This window comes from Nannobrachium achirus, assembly GCF_963921795.1.
Source record: "Nannobrachium achirus genome assembly, chromosome: 16".
Taxonomy (NCBI): domain Eukaryota; kingdom Metazoa; phylum Chordata; class Actinopteri; order Myctophiformes; family Myctophidae; genus Nannobrachium; species Nannobrachium achirus.
In genome coordinates this window covers 51,922,458-51,943,556 of record NC_137823.1, presented here as the reverse complement: position 1 = coordinate 51,943,556, position 21,099 = coordinate 51,922,458, and the positions used below count along the sequence as shown (strand labels likewise).

The window sequence follows — 21,099 nt, the reverse complement described above, 5'->3', positions numbered from 1 at the left end:
CCTTTCACACAGATTTAATGTCTTTGCTAAATAGTTACTATATCGATTTTAAATCATTGAATCGAATCGTATCGTACTGTATCACCATGAATGAACCAATATCGTCCATGTATCGTATCGTCAACCATGTATCGTGATATGTATCGAATCGCTATTGAAATGTATCGTTACACCCCTATAAATTAACATCTATTAAAAAAAAGTTTTCAGACAGCTGTGGAAAATGAATCGGCAAGTGGGAGTTTATTCCACAGTTTGGAAGACAGGTGTTCTAAACTGAACTATAAAAGATGGGTGTAAATTACACAGGTGTGATTGCTTTACTTTTTATGTCTTTGCACTACAGATGGGTAGTCTTTTCTCACAGCTGTACAGTATGTTGCTAAGAGGTGTGTGTGTGTGTGTGTGTGTGTGTGTGTGTGTGTGTGTGTGTGTGTGTGTGTGTGTGTGTGTGTGTGTGTGTGTGTGTGTGTGTGTGTGTGTGTGTGCGCATGCGTGTGTGTGCGCATGCGTGTGCGTGCGCACGTGCGTGCGTGTGTGAGGGGGAGCTTTCTCATCAGAACTTGATTAGAAGGAAAAGTTATTTTAATACGCGTATAAGACACGGTTAGTCTTAAAAAAAGGATTTCATTTTTAAATCGTATGATATCTAATTAACATTAAAGCATCCTCTTCTACGATTTGAAGCCAGTTTCCTGCTGAAATGCTTTACTATTAAGTTAAAGGAAAATTCCACAGAAACGTGTCTTTCATGAGGTACTTTTTACCTAAAGTTTATTTGGTGAGGCATTGCAGAATGTCTTGAGGAAAATACGATTATTTTGTGATTATATTGTAGCCTACATTGTTTACAAATAATAATACATTTTGTAAGTAATTCCATGAATAAATAATAAATAAAATCGAAGAAATGTATTGAGGAAAATAAAAATAAATAAAGGTAATAGAATTACCTTATGACTACAGGAAGTCCGTTAAAATGCTTTGTTGTGAATCCTTTTCAGTCATATTACTAGATTCTAGCGATCAACAGACTAACTAGATTATATTCTTCTGCTTTCTTATTTTTTATATATATACCACGATGCCTTGTTGTGTACATACTGGCTGTAATAACTCCAGGAGAAGGCTTTCATTTGCGCTAAAGAAAAAGCTAAAGGGGGTGCGGTAATCACGCGAGACGCGAGACTTCATTCTTCTTCTGTGAGTGCTACTATTGGGATCATGTAAACAACGGCCATTTCCCTCAAGCTGCGATAAAACAGTGGATTACTGGCTCTCTTTGAACTATAAATAGAAGATTTATGAAGAAAAAAGTAACTTTGCAGCGGTGAAAATTAGCGCTTTTGGAGGACCTCAATTGACCGCCGTTTTGGCTGTGGGAGAGAGATCTGAGGAGTCCAGGAGAAGTAAAAACTGGAAGGACTATGATAAAAATCCATCATACCAGGTATGTACAGACGTGATAAAAGGCTGATTAAGGATTAATATGTTTTATTCTGGAATTTTCCTTTAATGGTAAAAATAGTGGGATAAATTGAATCTTGACCATCAGGTCAAAACTGTGTGGAATCCTGTGTCTACAGTAGGATGAAGCATGACCTTTGAAACGATCTAAATGTCTCAGAAGAAGAGCAGGGAGACAGAATACAACCACCCCAAAAGTTATATTGAATACAAAAACAAACCACGGCAGAAATGCACAAAAAGATGAAAACAGAGCGATACTGAGCGGAATTAAACTATAGAAGGAGGCAGCTAGCAGCGAATGATTCCAAAGCTTCGGAAACCAAGCATAGGTAGAGAAAGCAAGCCGTATTTAAAGGAGCCTTCCTTACTGATCGAGAGCTTTGATTGGAGTATGGCAGTCATGTGATGTAATGACCAGCAGATATGATAATGAGGTATGAGAACAGAGCTGACTGACAGCTGACTACAGCTGGGCGGAATGACTCCTGTGTCCTGCATAAACTAACGCTGACGCTTCATATATGAAGCATCAAGCACTATCATGTACACGAAAGACTGGCTTGATGTTAGCTTCCTGTAGCTAACATCAGGAACCTACTGTAATAACAGACCAAATCAGATACAGTAATTCCAATAATTAGTTGAAAAACAACTGTTACATTTAATTCTGAGATGTTGTGATGTCTCCCAAAACAATGAAAAGCTACCGTGGCACTCATAATGCACACACGGACACACACAGGCTCGCACGCATACGTGCATGCATGTATGCTCACGCACGCACGCACGCACGCACGCACGCACGCACGCACGCACGCACGCACGCACGCACGCACACACACACAGAGATCCTCAGTGTGTGGCTATCAACAACGGCTCATTACACATGTTTAGCCTGATGGCATGATGCTGGCTCTGAGTTTTTTAGCACATCTGGACAGCAGTGAATGACCGCCAGTGGACCCCGGTCTAATTTCATACCCTACTAACCACGCTGGCATCTGGTGACAACACCGGTGTAGCGCTTGTTTCTGCTGTGGCTTTAGGGTCAGTTCTGCTGCAATAATGTTAAGGTTTCAACTTCACTAAATTAAGATGTACCTACTTTCGAATGAATAGCAAAAATAGCCAATCTACTTAATCAAGAGTTGTTGCCGTGTCGTGCAGTGCGTGAGCGAAAGGCATGGACATTTTTCAGATTGTTATGACCATACCCATCGCTGCTCGGGATGGTGCTGCAAATGTGCAAATGCCGTTTGCAATTTAATGCGGATTACATTTTCCAGAACAAGCTATAATTGGAGGCAGTAAACGTCTGTTGTTTAGGCACACTTTTGTGCAAAGAACATCCCGTCCCCCCTCAGCTTTGGGAGGGGACGCCTGGGTGTATTAACCCTCAAATACCCGGAACGTGCCTGAATTGCGTTGGATTTTAACCACTTTAACCATTATTTTATGCTTTAACTATTGAAAAATAGCAGATATACAAGCTCACAGCGCGGCACCGAGTGCCGCGCTGCGAGCTTGTAGATCTGCTATTTTTGAAAAATCTTGAAAATGTGTGCAAGTCTTTGAATATCTTTGACTCGATCTTTGACCCGACTTATAAATCCTTCCTCTAGATCAGTGGTTCTCAAACTTTTCAAGGACCAAGGACCCCCAAAATTACATTTATTTGGCCGCAGACCCCCCATCTCAAAATATGTTGTTCCAGGGACCCCCCAGAAGCAAATATTTAAATTAGCAGATCTACAAGCTCGCAACGCGGCACTCGAGGTTGTATATCTGCTATTTTTCAATAGTTAAAGCATTCAATAATTCTAGGCCTAAATGTATTAACTGTTCTGCTGCCGTTGACAGTCCTCACCGTCATTGAAAGGGTTAATACCATGGCGCCGTTGACGGTGAGGACTGTGAATCTTACTGTATATACAGTAAAGATATGATTACTTACTGTACGTCGCTCCGGTCCCGCCCGCATCGGTAATGTCGGCGATTTGTTTACAACGCACGTTGGGCGTGCACGCGAAGTGAAGCTCCTCAATGTTAAGTCAATGGAGAGGCCCATAAAGAAACTTCATTTAAACAAAATAGCCATTTTGAGACATTTTGCAGCAGATCTAAATGTAAACAAGGCACAAGGCAGGGCGCAGCCATCTTCCCTCTTCTTGTCCCACACTGTCATGTGACTAGATGACGTAATCGTTGCCGTCAAGTGATAATCCAAAAAAACAAAAACAACCCCCTTCCAGCCCTTCAAAATAATAGCGGCAGCCTATGGAGGAAACTGCGTGGCACCGAGGCACCAAGCAACCTTCAGATTAAGAGGCACTAGTTGTGTTAAGGACACCCAAGATGAGTGAAATGACAGCCAAGCTGTTAATGCACGGTACTGTATGAAAGCTGCCTGTCATTCAATTGCAGTGCAAATTTACCATCAGTGTCGAATGTTTGTTGGCTGGAAAACGTAAGATCGCTTTTGGAGGTGAGAGTATTGGTATTCGGTGCTGGGAGTCAGATAAGAATACGATGCTTTTTAATAAATAATGCTCACCTCCTCCCTCCCAATATTGCATCTGAAGCCCCCTGTTTTAAGCGTGTTTTTTTTGGCAGGCTTACCTCCAGCGTGGTTGAGACTATTTTGGCTACAGAGGAGAAATATGCATCCCACAGGAACTGGGTCTGTTGGCGGAGAGCCAAGATGCGTTCGCGGCCCACGGACCGGGTAATGGAGGGAACCTGGCAAAGAGAGAGAGAGAGAGATAAAAGAGAGAGAGGGGAGTAAGTTGGATTTTAACGCATTTAGGACTAGGATTATTGAACGCTTTTAACTATTGAAAAATAGCAGATACAAGCTCACAGCTGCGAGCTTGTAGATCTGCTATTTTTGAAAAAGTCGTGAAAATGTGTGCAAATCTTTCAATATATGTATTTTCAAAGCGAACGTTTGTAACTCACATTTTGCTTCTGGGGGGGGGGGGGGGGGGTCCCTGGAACTAAATACTTTGAGATGGGGGTCCGTGGCCAAATACATATCATTTTGGGGGTCCTTCACATGAAAAGGTTTGAGAACCACTGACATAGTAGTCTCTCAAGAACAGACTAACTGAGCTCCAGTTAAGTGAAAAGGACCTTTTCTTTGACGATGGCTAACCAGACTGCTGACATAGAAACATAGGTTTTTTCAAAAAATCTTAGAAGGATTCAAAAGACACTTATAGAATCGGGTCAAAATTCAAATTTTTTGTGATTTTTCAAAAATAGCAGATCTACAAGCTCGCCGCGCTGTGAGCTTGTATATCTGCTATTTTTCAATAGTTAAAGCATAAAATAATGATACACAATAATGTGTACCCGTTTCTAAATGGGTTAAGCAACGTCGAGGGAGAGAGAAGAAAGGACTTGGCTGCAGAAAGTGAAGAAAGGCGTAGTGGGGGAGTTGGAGGATGAACACGGGTAATTCTCTGTTGCTCCGAGGAAAGATTAGAGGAAATCCTCCATCCTCCAGAGACGGGCAGACGAGCTCTGTCCTCTCGCTGCCCTCTCTCTGCATCCCCACCTGCCATCCCCAGAGAGACATGCGGGCCACACTGCAACCAGTGGTGTCGCACCAACATTCTGGGCCCTGGGTACAAGTATATTCACTGCAGGCCCCGGCCCGCACAATTATTTTGTGCTTTAACTATTGAAAAATAGCAGATATAAAAGCTCACTGCGAGCTTGTAGATCTGCTATTTTTGAAAAATCGTGAACATTTTGTGCAAGTCTTTGAATGTTTCAATGAATGTTGGAAAAAAAAATTCTATGTCAGTGGTGCTCAAACTTTTTCATTTGAAGGACCCCCAGAATTATATGTATTTGGCCACGGATCCCCCCCATCTCAAAATATTTAGTTTCAGGGACACCCCCCCCCCCCCCCAGAAGCAAAATTTGAGTTACAAATGTTCGCTTAAAAAAACACATTCAAAGATATACTCCCCCCCCCCCCCACTTGTGACGCCTGACTGCAACCACTGATTGTCTGTTGTCCAGCACTGTGAAAACTCTCACCCAGGAGACAGGGGGACATGGTCTAGGGATAAAATGACCTTGTTACTATGGCTGAGGCGCACTCATCAACAGGTGACATGGCTGCTGTGCCAACCTCCATATTCCGATGGGAGTAGTAAAAACTGTGGCCAGTTTTTTGGATTAGAAGTTCAGGCCGCTATATGCACCCTCACACCTACATATCGTCGTTGTCGGGTGGAAACCTTCCCTAGTTTAAAAAATTATTTAAACTAGGGAAAACAGCCGATCTGTGCTGGTAGATCTGCTGTTTTCACTACTAGAATGTACACAGTTGAAACTTGGAGAAACGAGGTTTCCACCCGACAACGACGATATGCCCCCTTTGTGCACCCATATGGAGCTGACTGAGTTGTTTGCGCCTGATGCCGTGACAACGCACTCCAAATTTGGGCGGTCTAGGGATGCACCACGGACATGGCATGCTGACATAGTTTGTGACAGGGCTGTGAGCGTTAAAGGGCTTTGCACACACACACGTTTTTTTCACACAGGAAAAAGGGACGATTTCATTTTTTTAAAGAAAACAATATTTTTCTATGACCTCATGCACACCGGCTCCGAATTTGCCAATGAGGCAGGTGGCTGGGGAGCGCTTCGCTGTTTCTACATGTCATCTTTTCGACACCCAAACTCTAACCCTTACCCTAACCTCCGTGGGGTGAGTCGCTAACCCTCCGGTCAAAATGATGGTTGCGAGATTTCCCCCAGGTGGCTGCGGCAGTGCATTTTTTTCCCGATCGAACCCAGTTCGATTCATGCGTCTTGTCGCATGCGGTATAAAACTCATTGACTCCTTTTATGAATCCTTTTCGGATCCGCAGTGTGGATTCCGCGCAGGTTTGCACACCAAATCCAATGTGTTTTAATCATGCAGCAAACGCAAAAAACGCAATGGTTGAAAATCGCGCCTGTGTGCAAAGCCCTTAATGGTCGGTCTCTCTCTATCTCTCTCTCTCTCTCTCTGTCACTCTCTCTCTCTCTCTGCCGTGGGATATAAACAACGCCGCAGATCAAATCAAGTAAATTCTCCTCTTATCCATTCTCTCTCAAAGTGTTCATTGTGCTAGTCACTGCCTGGGGTGCTGTGGTTGTTGTGAGTGTGTTTATGTGTGTTTGTGTGTGCCTGTGCGCATGCACATATATAGAGGGAGAGATAGAATGCATGCGTGTACGAGTGTGTCGGCGTTTGTGTTTTAAAATGTGTGTGTGTGTGTGTGTGTGTGTGTGTGTGTGTGTGTGTGTGTGTGTGTGTGTGTGTGCGTCCTCTCCACAGGGATTATAGTCAAATCCACATATTAAACAGTTGGGGATTGTTGTGCTTGGCGATGTAATTGAAAGTAATGGGATTCAACTCTCCAGGTGCTATCACTCAATTGGCGTAATAAACAGTAGGAAAGAGTGTGTGTGTGTGTGTGTGAGAGAGAGAGAGAGAGAGAGAGAGAGAGAGAGAGAGAGTGTGTGTGTGTGTGTGTGTGTGTGTGTGTGTGTGTGTGTGTGTGTGTGTGTGTGTGTGTGTGTGTGTGTGTGTGTGTGTGTGTGTGTGTGTGTGTGTGTGTGTGTGTGTGTGTGTGTGTGTGTGTGTGTGTGTGTGTGTGTGTGTGTCTGTGTCTAGTATCTCCTACAAAAGAAGCAAAAATAGCCGATCTACAAGCTCAAAACGAGCTTGTAGATCGGCTATTTTTGCTTCTTTTGAATTGGAATCCTGAATTGTAACATTTTGATTTAATTTCAAACGCATTTAGTTATACACTCATATTACATTCATGAGTTTAAATACAAATACATTCAACATAAAAAAATACATTTTAATACTACTATACTAGTCATTAAAGTTATACCATGTAACTTTTTTTATAAAACAAATCTTAAAATGGTCCTAACTGTTAAATCGCTTTGATGTGTGAGTCTGAGAACAAAATGACAACAACGAGGGTAAATCGAGGCGTTTCAGATGGAGGTAAATCACATACAGTACAATCCACATGTAATTGCAGCACCAGCTGTGAGATCACTCATTTCATGCTTCAATCTATTCCAGTACAGATGATCACCTTTCATTCAACAACAAACACGCCCCAAATGGTCAGTGGTGGAAAAAGTATGATTTTTTTCTCTCGATTACTCGAGTACTTGAGTTCAATAATATTTCGTAGTTTTTGTCGCATTTCGAAGCCAATAATTTGAGGAGACTCTTTGTAGGCCCATTGATTCCGGCCCATTGATTGAGACCCAAATGCATTTGGGTCTCCATCCGGAATCAATTGGGGTAAATTTATTATAATCAATGTTGGCTTAGGAACACGACAAAAACTAAAAAATATTATTGAACTCAAGTCTCCATTGGGGTGGACTACCCCTTTAAGTAAAAGTATCAATACGGCATTATAGAAATACTCTGTTACAAGTAAAAGTCCGGAATTCAAAATGTACTTTAGTAAAAGTATGAAAGTGTTGGCATCAAAATGTACTTTAAGTAACAAAAGAAAAAGTACAAATTGTTTGAAAATTGCAGATCCAGAGGCTCCAGAGCTTGTAGATTGTCTATTTTCAAATAGCCGAGGAATAAAATAGGATAAAGTGGTTAACGTACAGTATGTTTTATAATATTATAATTTATATCTGCAAAGTAACTAAAGTGTTCAAATAAAGTAAAGTAAAGTACAAATACCTCAAAATTGTATAAGTACCGTACTTAAGTAAATGTACTTGCTTACTTTGCACCACTGCAAATGGTAATGAAGGCTGACTAAATTGCTTAGAAATAAATGACATCTAACTTGAACCTTAGCTTTGGGGGAAGCCTTCGGGAGAAGCTCCGTCTGTTGACTTTTTATCAAGGAGCTTACTGATCCAAATCCTCATTACTGGAATGATAACAGCCTGATGAGAAACCAGCAGGCCTGGAAATGGCGGGGACAAAGAAAGAGCACTGACATTTTACAGTGAGCCCCATTCAATAGGATTTAAATGTGATATTAATAATGCAATAATGATAATGCAATTGTTTTTTGTGTGTGTCAAGACATTTTTAACCACTTACTGTAAAGGAGTTGTTCACCCCCAAAATGCCTTTTTTTCTATTGATTACTCACACCATGGAGAATTGAGTTCAGTAATATAGTATATATATATTCTGTATTTGTCGCATTCCTAAGACAAAAATGTGATAGTAAATTTACCCTGATGGCATCCAGGGCCATGCATTTGGGTCCCCATCCGGAATCAATGGGGGTACATTTACTATAATCACATTTTTGTCTTAGGAATGCGACAAATACAACAAAATATTATTGAACTCAAGTCTCTATGGCATGAGTAATCAATAGATTTTTTTTTACTATAAGTGCTGCAACATTTTGTGAGATCGTGTATCTGCTATTTTCACTGTGATGAAAATGTAATAGTTATGCATGATTTTAATTACAGTGACATTCCTCACTTTGGAAAGTTTTGATATGTCTATGGGTGCGTTCGGAAATGCGCACTCAACGCACTGGTGTGCCATGTTGTCGTTCGTTTATTCGGTGCACTTGGTGCGTTGTCGTTCGCAAATCCAGTGCGCGGCGCACTGGTGTGTTGAGTGCACGCACTGAACAACCCTACTCAGAAGATGGGGTTCGGCGGTGTGGTGTTGTGGTGCGGTGTTCTGATTGGTTGGTTTTCATGGCCGTGTCTCGAATGCTTCTCAGCTGTGAACAATGGAGGAAATAACCGCAAAATACAGCACTTGCAGCTTAATTGGTCGTTTGGGCTTGATAGTTTCACACACATCAACAACATGTAAATTAACAGTAGGTATGCCAATGTTGTGAATTAGACCTACATCTCCTAATAGCAACGTTACGTTAGCATACTCAGCAGCAACTGCTGCTTTTCAGAAAGTTTACCTTCAGAGTTCAGAGTGAAAAAGCACACAGCTGCCTGTTAAAACTGGTCGTTCGTAAATAAGCCACACTGAACGCACTCTCCAACGTCACGCCCACTGCACTCACTACACCGAGCACACACCCGGTGTGGGTTTCCGAACGCACCCTAAATCAGAAAGGATATTTGACCAGATACCAGAGCCTATGAAGTATGTGCAGCACCGTATAATGTAGATGTACTGTAGTTGATTGTAGGTCAATCATTAGCTGAACAATGGTTGCTGAGAGCTCAGAGAGAGAGAGTCCCATTACAAATAAGACCCAGACTAAATCCCCTTATAGCTATGTGTCCTTGAGCAAGACACAGAACCTCCACCTGCTCACTCACTCTAAGCCGCTTAGGGATGAGAAAGGCCCCCCAAAATGGAGTTTTCTGTCATGTTTCACGTTCTGGAAGCATTGTGGGACAATGTCCTTTAACTCAGTGGTTCTCAAACTGTGGGTCGGGACCCCCAGGGGGTCCCCAAATTATTGTGGGGGGTCCCCAGATGTTTAGCTTAATGTTAACATTGTTTTCTCACTCTAACCAACATACAGTAGAAGTGTATCTGCACATTTCTGAAGTGACAAATTAAGGACAATTAAGACTTTTTTAGTACCTCTGGTCAAACATTGCCCAATTGACAATTTGAGGCAGAAATTGTGAAAATAGCCAATCTACATGCTCACAACGCCTCGCAACGCAAGGCGTTGTGAGCATGTAGATCTGCTATTTTCACAATAGAACAGTGTTAAATACAAATGTAATGCCTCAACTCTTCGTGCTCATCGGGGTGGGGGGATCCCCAGTTAAAATATGATTATTTTGGGGGTCGCGGCCTGAAAAGGTTGAGAGCCACTGCTCTAACTCAAGCCAGGTTTCAATATGGACTCCTAGTTTAAAAGCCCAGTCAGTGATACAAAATGGTCAGAGTTCGAGGAATGTCGTATCAACTGCTTCCTTGGAGGATATCGCAGGCCGGATTGAGCTGGTCCATGGGCCAGGTCTGGCCATGTGTTTTTTAGATGGACGGCTGTTTTATGTAACTTTTTTTTTTTTTTTCAGAAAGCAAATAGAGAAACATCACATTCGGAAGAACGTTAGCGCCTGTGTGGGGAGCTCTCTTTCAATAAAGTTAATTAGTGGGCAGTTACTGCACTGGCTTTGAAAGGGAATTTTTGTTTTCTACAGGTCAGCCGGTCATTGTGTGACTCATGGAGCACTCATTGAATTTCCATTACCACTAGGTGACGATGGAAAGATAATAGAACATGCATTCATAGAACATACTGTACATTCACCCAATACTTCATTTGATTCACTATAGACCTACAGCAAATACATAAAGCATTAGGTGAGTGACTATGTATGTGTGTACAGTATGTTGCATGCAAGTCAACTAGAGAAAGGGAGAAACAGCACAATCCCATAATGTGTGCATTCACATGCACACGCATGCACGCACACAGCCACGCCAGTGGCGTCAGTTCAGCAAAAGCCAGGGTATGGCAAAGATGCGCACGCCCGCAGGGCATTTGTCAGTTTTTTACCGGGTTTCTACGGTTTCTTGGGCTGGATATGGCAGCCTGGAACGGTTGTTCAAGTGCAGCTAAACATGGCATGTTAGTAAACGTGCCACAATTAATAATAATGCATTGCACCTGTGCAGCTGACCTGCAGAACCTGGGAATGTACCATTTTGTCAAGATACAAGAATACAAGTGTGGACCCATGGTATGGCAGCTGCATACCCCTGCCATACCCAATTGACGCCCCTGAGCACGCACGCACGCACACGCACACACACACACACACACACACACACACACACACACACACACACACACACACACACACACACACACACACACACACACACACACACACACACACACACACACACACACACAGTGCGTAGTGTTGTTCACATTAATAATGTGACATTCAAGGTGTCAGTAAAGGTCAAGCAGCTGGCAGATACTAATTCAGGAAGTAATTTAAGAAGGTAAATATCATACATTCCACCTGATGCTGTAATTAAAGGGTGCGGTAGGGGACCGAAAGTCTAGAATCAATATTGAGAATTAAATTAAATATTGAGAAAAATAACTTTATGAATGTTGCCATTAAATAAAAACCTTGCGCTGTAAATTGAAAATTCCTCACTTGAATTGAAAAGGTTATGTGGATACCCATGTACGTATATGTGCTAAATGAGTTTGATGTTGGTCGATGACTAACCTAACTAAAAAGGTTAGTGCAAGTGCAAAACTGCTGTCTGTCTTCTGTACGATTTGTCAAAATTATATTCTCATTTCTGGGACAAACATACATTTTCTTAAGTTAAAAAAAAGATTGAAAAAACGAAAAACCTGTCAAAGTAGGGAACAAAATAGGGACGGCAGTGTTAATGAGGTCAACATACCGGTATATATGTTAAATTAAATTGTTAAATGGTGATATTATCAATTATAATGCCGAGACAATCATAGACAGAAGCAGGGATAAAACACATTCCCATCAGCGATACAAATGAATGAATGAATGAAAGCAGGGTCATGGATTCCTCCCACCTCCCATCCGTCACAGTACATCAAACCCTGTGTGTACTGTATTCACTATCGTTGACGCCGGGCGGAAACCTTGTATCTCCATAGTTCAACGTATTTTATGTATTTACATAATAGTAAATGAGGTCGTACAACAGTGTCGAGCAAAAGTAGCAAAACTAGCTGATCTACAGATACGCTATTTTACCAGTAAGACTCCCTAATCGGGAGATAAGCAACTGTCAGGTCGAATACACAAACTTTAGAAGGCCAATCAGGAGGGAATATAGGAAATGGGACAGATCCATGTTGATGACATGACTTGTGTGATTTTATGGCAAAATATGTAGGAGCAGTGTCTAAAAATGTGTTTTGCAAGAATCGGCCTCATGGTGGCGTTGGAAGAGGGCCATGTGAGAAATGAGGGGTGGAGGTAGTGGTTTGGCAGCCAAGGAGTGTGTGTGTGTGTGTGTGTGTGTGTGTGTGTAAAGTTTGGCATGGATAACGGTGGCAGAGATATGAGTAGGGAAAAAGTGTGATGTGACGGACTGACAGACTGACTGGCTGACAGACTGACAGCCGGTGGAGGTTTTGATAGTAACTGCGACCTGACGGTCGCAATAAATATTGAACCAATGAAAAGTATTAACAAATAATAACTACATTGGATTCATTGGAACACAGGTTTTTCCAGCCACTATGCATTGCACACCTCTAGGTTGCCTAGTTTCACGAAGTTCATTTCCCACTGCCATATACCTATTCTATTGGAGCCCTCTGGCTGGATCGCAGATGTGCTGGATCAGGGCCTTACGGATCAAGGTGGCGACCCAAGGGGCCCAAGGGGGGATGGGGGGGCTTGGAGATGGAGATTATGATAGAGAACAGCTTGGCATTTCACCCGGCAGACACTCTGTCAGCACACGGCAGCCCCATATCAAAACTGAATTAGCCGCAGATGAAAAGAGACAGTCCATCTATTCCTTGATTCAACATATAACTGTACTGTACAGCAGTAAACTCTATACACTGGCCTCTTCAGACTGATTATCTGTACTGTACAGTATGTATGTATGTATGTATGTATGTATGTATGTATGTATGTATGTATGTATGTATGTATGTATGCATGTACCGTATGTACGGTATGTATGTACCGTATATATGTACGTACGTACGTACGTACGTACTTACGTATGCATGCATGCATGCATGCATGTATGTACAATATGCATGTATGTACAATATATGTCATCACTGCTGTCGAGCAGAAACCTTGTATCTCCAAGTTTAAAATTGCATGTTTTTTTCGTAAAGTTTTTTTTTCAAAGTAAAGCCCTGCTTCAGCATACAAGACTGTTGCACAAAACTAGTGAAAATAGCAGATCTACAAGCACACAACGTCTTGCGACGCGAGGCGTTGTGTTCTAGTAGATCAGCTTTTTTCACTACCTTAAATAATTCTTAAAATGATAAATACAAAACAAAATGTTTTGGACATACAAGGTTTCCAACCGACAACGACGATATGTATGTATGTCTGTATGTCTGTATGTACCCGTCCATCATTGCTATCGTTCTACCTGCAGCAGCAGTCTCTCGTCTCCGATGATGGCAGCTTTCCTCCAGTCGATGACTTCAGAGAAGGGAAGCTCCCAGCCGTTACTCAGCAGAACAGGGATGCAGGCCGCCTGCATGGGGGTGAGAGTGAGTGAGGGGGGAAAACAGACAGGGGAGACATTTTACTCAGGGACTGCAGAGGAGCAGAGGTCAGTGAAAACCTCCCATATTCCCTGTGTGTTCGGTGCTGTTAGGGAGCCAGGAGGGGGGAAGAGGCAGATGACACTGGGATTGAGAAGAAGCAGCTGTGTGCTACCTGGCAACTATAGGGTTAAAGGACAACTTTGTTGGGTTCATATTTTATATTGTAATTAAAGAATATAAAGGATGAGTGTTAAATTATTTCATTTACTTCTTTCTATTGTTTTAGAGATTCTTATTTCAGTGGCTAAAAAAGTTAATTTACATAGAATAAGCCCATTCCCAAGATAAAACGCAACCTTTCATGGTTGGATTTGACTTACAGTATGGGGGCTAGAAGTGTTACTGCAAATAGCAATAAAGAAACTGCTGGCTTATTGTGTCTAAAAAGACATATTTAGCCACTTGTACGAGTGCCCCCATGCGTACGCATGCCCCACATTTGAGCATGATAAATGCGATAAAACAATAGAATGAAGCAAATGAAAACATTACATTTTAACACTTACCTTTTCTTTTCTCTAATTAAAATCCCCTATTTTAATTTCCTGGAGTAGCAGCCTGCAAGGCCCTGCATTACAACCCATTGTGAACAATGGAGCGATGGTCCCAAAATATGAGTTCTATTCAACCAATTTCTTTTTACCAAATTGACAAATGGGCAGATGACAACATCAACATCCCCAAAAGGATTAAATAGAAGGGTATATTCACAATATTCATGGTAGTTAGGTTGCAGTGTTACTCTGTACAAAGACTTGCTACAGTATGCAGACTAGTGCCTGCTCTGCCATCATATAGTTAATAATACTGTATCGTGATTTTTGCATATTAATCAGAAACAATCTAACAACAAATAGTTAATATGATAGTGGAGCAAGCACTGCAAAGATAGCAAGTCTTTGTACACAGTAAGGTTGCAACCTAACTACCATGAATATTGTGGATGTACCCTTCTATTTAATCCTTTTGGGGATGTTGATGTTGTCATCTGCCCATTTGTCAATTTGGTAAAAAGAAATTGGTTGAATAGAACTCATATTTTGGGACCATCGCTCCATTGTTCACAATGGTTTGTAATGCAGGCTGCTACTCCAGGAAGTCATGTGATCCAAGATGGCCGCGGCGTGAATATGGTCTATGGGCCTTCAGGGCTAATACACACGGGCAGGGGCGTAGGAGGCATTTTAAAAGTGAAGGGGACACATCTGGGAGGTATGTGCGCGCATAGCGCGCGCGAAAAATTTTGGGGTATCCCCCCCACTTTTGATGATATCCCCCCCACTTTTGCCCCGAGGAGGGGGGGACATATCCCCTCCACTTGAGCTGAATTACACAGTTGTTTTACGCAGATTTCAAGGCATTTTTTTTCTTGTTACTGTATCCCCCCCACAGAAACAAGAGGAAACGTAACTTAAAATGTGTTGACAAACGAAATTGCATTTCCATTATGCATCTGTTCAAAGGTACTTACATTGTTGCTTGATTTAAAGAACGACGTTATTGTTTTTTGGTTTTTTGACTGAGAATGATGTGAGACTAGCCTACACACACCAGCAGCAGTTCCAGCACCTGCAATGACGGTCTCCTTCTGCCACTGCCTGCCTGCTTGTCACTATCGCGTTGCATTAATTAAACTCATTCAGAACAGCTGAGCTGAGCTGACTGCACTGCACTGGTGGGACTGTGCCTCTAGAGGGCAGTAATACGCCTTGAAATGAGAACTACTCAGGGCCCAATTAAGAAGGCGGTAATTAACGCCCGTGCTAAGGAGATACCGACTGCCGACGATCGCGTTTGACGCATGAATAACGCTCAGCAGCTGATTATGTGATTTGCGATGATCGTAATTGTGCGCTCACCACGTGAAAAATTATTCATGGGTGTGTTTTCATGGAAACGTGTGAGGAAACCGATGGCATGACCGCTGTAGGTACATTCACCAATCAGAAGCTTGTCCGTCATTCCATTTAACTGGCATAAAACCAGAGGATGGGGGGGCTAATGCTTATTCACATATCACAGTGATATCATGCTTGTAAATATCTCACACTCAATAAGGTCTGTTTTATTAGAACCGACATTGTTTGCGTATAGAGAAAAAAAGGCGAGAAAGAGAGAGAGAGAGAGAGAGAGAGAGAAGGCTATATTAATATAATACTTTTTTTTGTCACGTCCACATATCTATTTGTCTCTCTCATCTCATGCCAGCGTGTCAGTGTGACATAGGCTGGCCTTGTTGAGTGAACAATGGACGCATAGTGGCCTATTAATTAATAGGCTACGGAACAGCGGCCTCCTGCCAAAAAAAAAGGGAATCTGATGGAACCAGTAGCCTAATTAAACGAAATAAAACATATCCCACCTGATTTAGTTTGATATTGAGTACAGTAATAATAAATACATTTCATTTATTATTTAGAAATTTACATTTGTAAAATTAGACCAAAAATGACAGAGATGTAAAAGAATAGGGCTGTTTAATTACTTAATTCAGCGCCTAGGTAATGGCAGCCAGACGGCTGCTGCATGTCCTTGAACTGTAGCACATAGGCCTACTGTACATGTGTGTGTCCGAAAAAAACATATTTAGACCTAAACGCTGTCAACATGCCATGTATAGCCTATAGTGCTTCGAGAGCTTTTTTTCTTTTCTTATTTGGCTAAATTGGCATGACGCATCGCGATCAGCGATCACGCATCTATATGAAGCAAAGCAAAACTGCAGATTGATTCCTCATAGATCGGGCAATTATGAAGCGATTTTAAAATTTTAAAGAGGTCCTGAACACTGGAGGGGATATCCCCCCCACCCAAGAAGTGGAGGTGTTAATCCCCCCCGTCCCCCCCTACCCCCTGCGCGCATACACACGGGGTCCATGAGCCAACTCAAGGTTGTTGTCTGATTTACCACTGTTTTAAGCCAATCAGAATCCAGTATTTGAACATGTGACCCCAAAAAGTGGTAGAAGAAGAATTCTACAGGTATAGTAGGCCTAAAACACTACAAAAGCAATTCCCTTAAATCTGCTGTAAGGCTGTTACAGGGAGCACGATGAAACAGTCTGAGGACTGCAACATGTAACGTTGATCCAAAAGTTTAAAGCAAAACGCTCAGAGAGTCCTCTTCCCTTTTTTTTTTGCCTCTGCAAAGGGATTTGTCTTCTTATGTAATTTCTTGTCTTTGAACAGGCTCCAAAATGTAGTTTTACGCAAACCAATGTGAGTTGCCAAAAAAATTAAAAGGAAAACAAAGTCTGTGCGTGTGTGTGTGTGTGTGTGTGTGTGTGTGTGTGTGTGTGTGTGTGTGTGTGTGTGTGTGTGTGTGTGTGTGCGTGCATGTGCGTGTGCGCGTGTGTGTGTGTGCACCTTTTCCCCGCTTCTTTGCGTGTGTGCCCCTGCATTTGGCGGATAAATAACTACTACCTCCTTCATCAGAAGTGTTTTTAATTTCACACAGAGTGTGTAGCTGTGTTAAGTAATTTAATGGTTTCAGCAACAATTCATCATTCGTCGTTATTATTATATTAGGGTAGAAGTTTGTGTTGCACTACACTATCCGTCTGTATTTAAAGGAAAAAAGCTTGGTTTTATTGTATTTTTCTTGGTTGGTTTCTTGGCTGTATTCCACTGCATGTATTAATCCAATGCCAATAGTTATGGCACACATTCACTACACAGTTGGTCAGTGGACTGCACACACTGACTGTGATGTATGCGATAGACCCTATTCACGGCCCGCCCACGCACGCGCACTCAGAAAATTTCTCAGCAACTTCCTGGTGCTGACGTCAGCTTTGAAGGGTAAACTAACACAGAAATTGCTGGACTTAAAGCCAACAAATCATTATTTTGAACGGTAAAGTAAATTATAACGCTTTGTGCTTTTTACTATCTTGTGTTCTTGATCATGCTAGCCGTATTGCAATACATTTGCGATTTCTGTGTTAACTCTATGGGCTTTTAGTAGGGTTTCCCCTTCAACCGTGACGTCAGTTGCGTAACGTGAATTCGGTCAATTGTCACATTGGAAGGGCTCTGGAACTCTGGCACGCCAATGGACACAACTCAGGGCAGGAGGGAGTTCTGTGTGGCTGCACTATAGTGACTCCTACAGGTTGGTAGGGATGCCCTTTCAGCAGTGAGTAGAACACATACCAAGGACCATTCCAAGGACTCTAATAGAAAGGGGGGAGAGACTGGGGCTTGTGTGGGTGCCGTTTAGCTAGTTATTTGTGTCCTCCCCTGTGTGTATTTATTAGTTTGGTTCACCAGTATGTAAGCCTCCCTCATGTGTCATTATATCGGTTAGTTGAGTTCACTTCCTGTTTTGTTATTTTAAGTAAAGATATGTTCTGTTTTTAACTTGAAACTTTTTGGAAATTAAACAAAACTTCGAAAATCTGCTTACTTTGACTGCTTGGTCCCCCACTACATTTATTATACAGATGGGTCAGAATAAAAATGTATTAAAAAAAAAGTTACATACAGCATTGTGCTCCCTTTCAAGTAATGCTTGCGTGAATGAAAAAAGGAACAAGTCTGAACTGGATCCAAACACTGCAGACAGCAATGTGAATTAGTAGCCTACATAATTATTTCACAGTAAAAGAGATATGTTAAGAGTGAAAATCTCAATGATATTTTCATTTAAAGTTCAAGTTAGACCAGGTTCTCCAGTCTGGAAGAGCTGAGAGATTAAATAGGATTAGTGGAATGTCAAGTGCACGACTTGTGACCTGCCTACGCAGATTCACATAACGCTTCCTTGATTAGATCGGCCTGATCACGAAGGCCCTTTTCTTTCTACTCTGTCTTTTTTTTCTGGTAGTCTCCTGCTTTCACACAAGCAGGTGGAGGAGACTGGCACGGTGCTACACAAAAGCTCACGCTGTTTCAAACCTAAATGCCTTTTCGATGCTGGCTTTTCAAAGGCTCTCCGCTGAGATCTGAGTAAGGGAGAATCCACAAGAGCCGGCACATTGAAAGCCACTCACTCTGCGGCGGGGGCCAGGGACGTCACAAGGGGTAGGAAAGTGCGACTGAGTTACTGGGGCCCAATGGGTAGGGGCCCTAATAACTTTATCTATTGAAAAATAGCAGATATACAAGCCCACAGTGCGGCACCAAGTGCCGCGAGCTTGTAGATCTGCTATTTTTGAAAAGTTGTGAAAATGTGTGAAAATCTTTGAATATATGTATTTTTTAAGCGAACGTTTGTAACTCAAATTTTGCTTCTGGGGTTCCCTGGAACTAAATACTTTGAGATCCGGGTCTGTGGCCAAATACATATCATCTTGGGGGTCCTTGACATAGGTTTCTTGCACACATTTTCACGATTTTTCAAAAATAGCAGATCTACAAGCTCACAGCGCGGCACTCGGTGCGGCGCTGTGAGCTTGTATATCTGCTATTTTTCAATAGTTAACATTCATGGGGGGCCCGCAGTGAATCCTTGTACCCAGGGCCCAGAATTTGGTGTGACGCCCCTGGCGGGGGCGGCTGTATATCGGTTGACGCAAAGACTTTCAGTTTGAGGTTCTGGGATTCAGTTATACAAAAGGGCTCACTGTCAAAATGTTGAAGCACCAGTTGTGCGTGTGCATTTTACTGCACAGATTCACAACAAGTTCCCTGCTGTGTATCAGTCCCTGACTTAAGTGCTTTACCACAAAGCAAGGTCACTGTTGTCTTCTCAGAATACACTGCTGTATGCACAGTCAACCCACATAGAAAGTACGGTATATATAGTACACACAACACATGTTAGAGGAAATACATGTTCATTTGGCCAAAGAATGTATACAGTATATGTTAGTTTGAACGGGACATTTGAAATAAAAGTGTTTGCTGGTATTTCTAGCAGTTGCCCCGCTCGTTCACTGTTTACATTACTGCATGTAACCATAACTCAAACCATAACTTTAGGATTGTTGCTGACAACTAAATGCAGATGTCACACACACACACACACACACACACACACACACACACACACACACACACACACACACACACACACACACACACACACACACACACACACACACACACACACACACACACACACACACACACACACACACACACACACACACACACACACACACACACCTGTAAGGCCTCCAGAAAGCGGAAGGAGCCCAGACGACGACCCCGGGGCACAAGGCAGAAGGTTGAGTTGTGGAGCAGCTCCTGGTAGTCGTACCTGCACAAACAGGAGGAGAACAATCAATCAATCAATCAAACTTTATTAAGGACACTTGATCCATAGCAACATAAAAACATAAAAGTAACATACAAATACAAACAAGGGTGGACATAGTCCCCAGACCCCAGAACAGGTTTACAGTTTACAGTTTAGGCATTTAGCAGACACTTTTTAATCCAAAGCGACTTACAATAAGCAGATAAAACATCACTATAATAAACAAAATAACATGTCAGAACATCAACAACAATATAACAAATGCATATGAATATCAATCTAGAAAAACAATATAATCAGTAAAGAAAAAAAGGATTCTAAAAATCCTAAAAATAAATGCTAACTAGCTTCATGTATGGTCATTGAGTGTTTCAGTAGTGCTATGGGTTTAGGTGGAGTCTGAAAAGGTGAGTCTTCAGTCCACGGCGAAAGCTAGCGAGTGAGTCCGTTGTTCTAAGTGCGACAGGGAGTTTATTCCACAGCTTGGGGGCCAGGAGGGCAAACTGTCTCGGACGAGTGGATTTTTGTCCTGGGGCTTTTAGCGAGGGTTCTGTCAGCATCCCTGTGTTGGCTGATCTAAGTGAACGGGTGGGGGTGTAGGGATTGATCAGGTTTTGGAGGTATGAAGGAGCCATACCTTTGGCTGCTTTGAAGGTCAGCATCAGTGTTTTGTATTCAGGTTATGATAGACACAAAAATGGTGTGAATTGAAGGCAAAACAAACTAAATATGAATACTTCTACACCTCGGGATGTGACAAAGAAAGAAAGAAAGAAAGAAAGAAAGATGACAGAATACAGTACAATAGAACATCGGTTCACAAAGTGAGGTCAAGGACCCCCAGGGGTCCTTGAGGAGGTTCCAGTTTAACCACTTAAGCCCTAAAATAATATATGGATTCATTTCATTAAGCGTCCCGTGAAGCTTGGCCAATGTGGGATGGTGCAGGACATACCTACATACAGACGCGGGACCTACATACAAAAAGACAAAGCCAGATGTAGGAGCGGTTAGCACCGCTCAAAAACAACTTGAACATGTTTTTGCATATGACATTCCCAAAATAGGACACCCCTTATGTCCCTGTCCCTGGCAACAAATCGTTTGAATTGGGAGAACTATTACGTATCAATT

At 42.2% G+C, this 21,099-nt stretch overlaps 1 protein-coding gene across 3 annotated transcripts in view; it reads right to left on the bottom strand.

Moving 5' to 3' along the window:
• Window positions 1–21,099, bottom strand: part of LOC308301318 (exostosin-1) — a gene marked incomplete at both ends in the record, with an annotated part of 354,065 nt that overhangs the window by 84,945 nt on the left and 248,021 nt on the right. For all 3 annotated transcript variants that reach the window (XM_080745263.1, XM_080745261.1, XM_080745262.1), the window contains 3 exons: window positions 4,090–4,209; window positions 13,580–13,687; window positions 19,872–19,965. In XM_080745263.1, coding sequence (XP_080601389.1) covers window positions 4,090–4,209; window positions 13,580–13,687; window positions 19,872–19,965 — 322 coding nt within the window. The remainder of the gene's footprint in view (window positions 1–4,089; window positions 4,210–13,579; window positions 13,688–19,871; window positions 19,966–21,099) is intronic.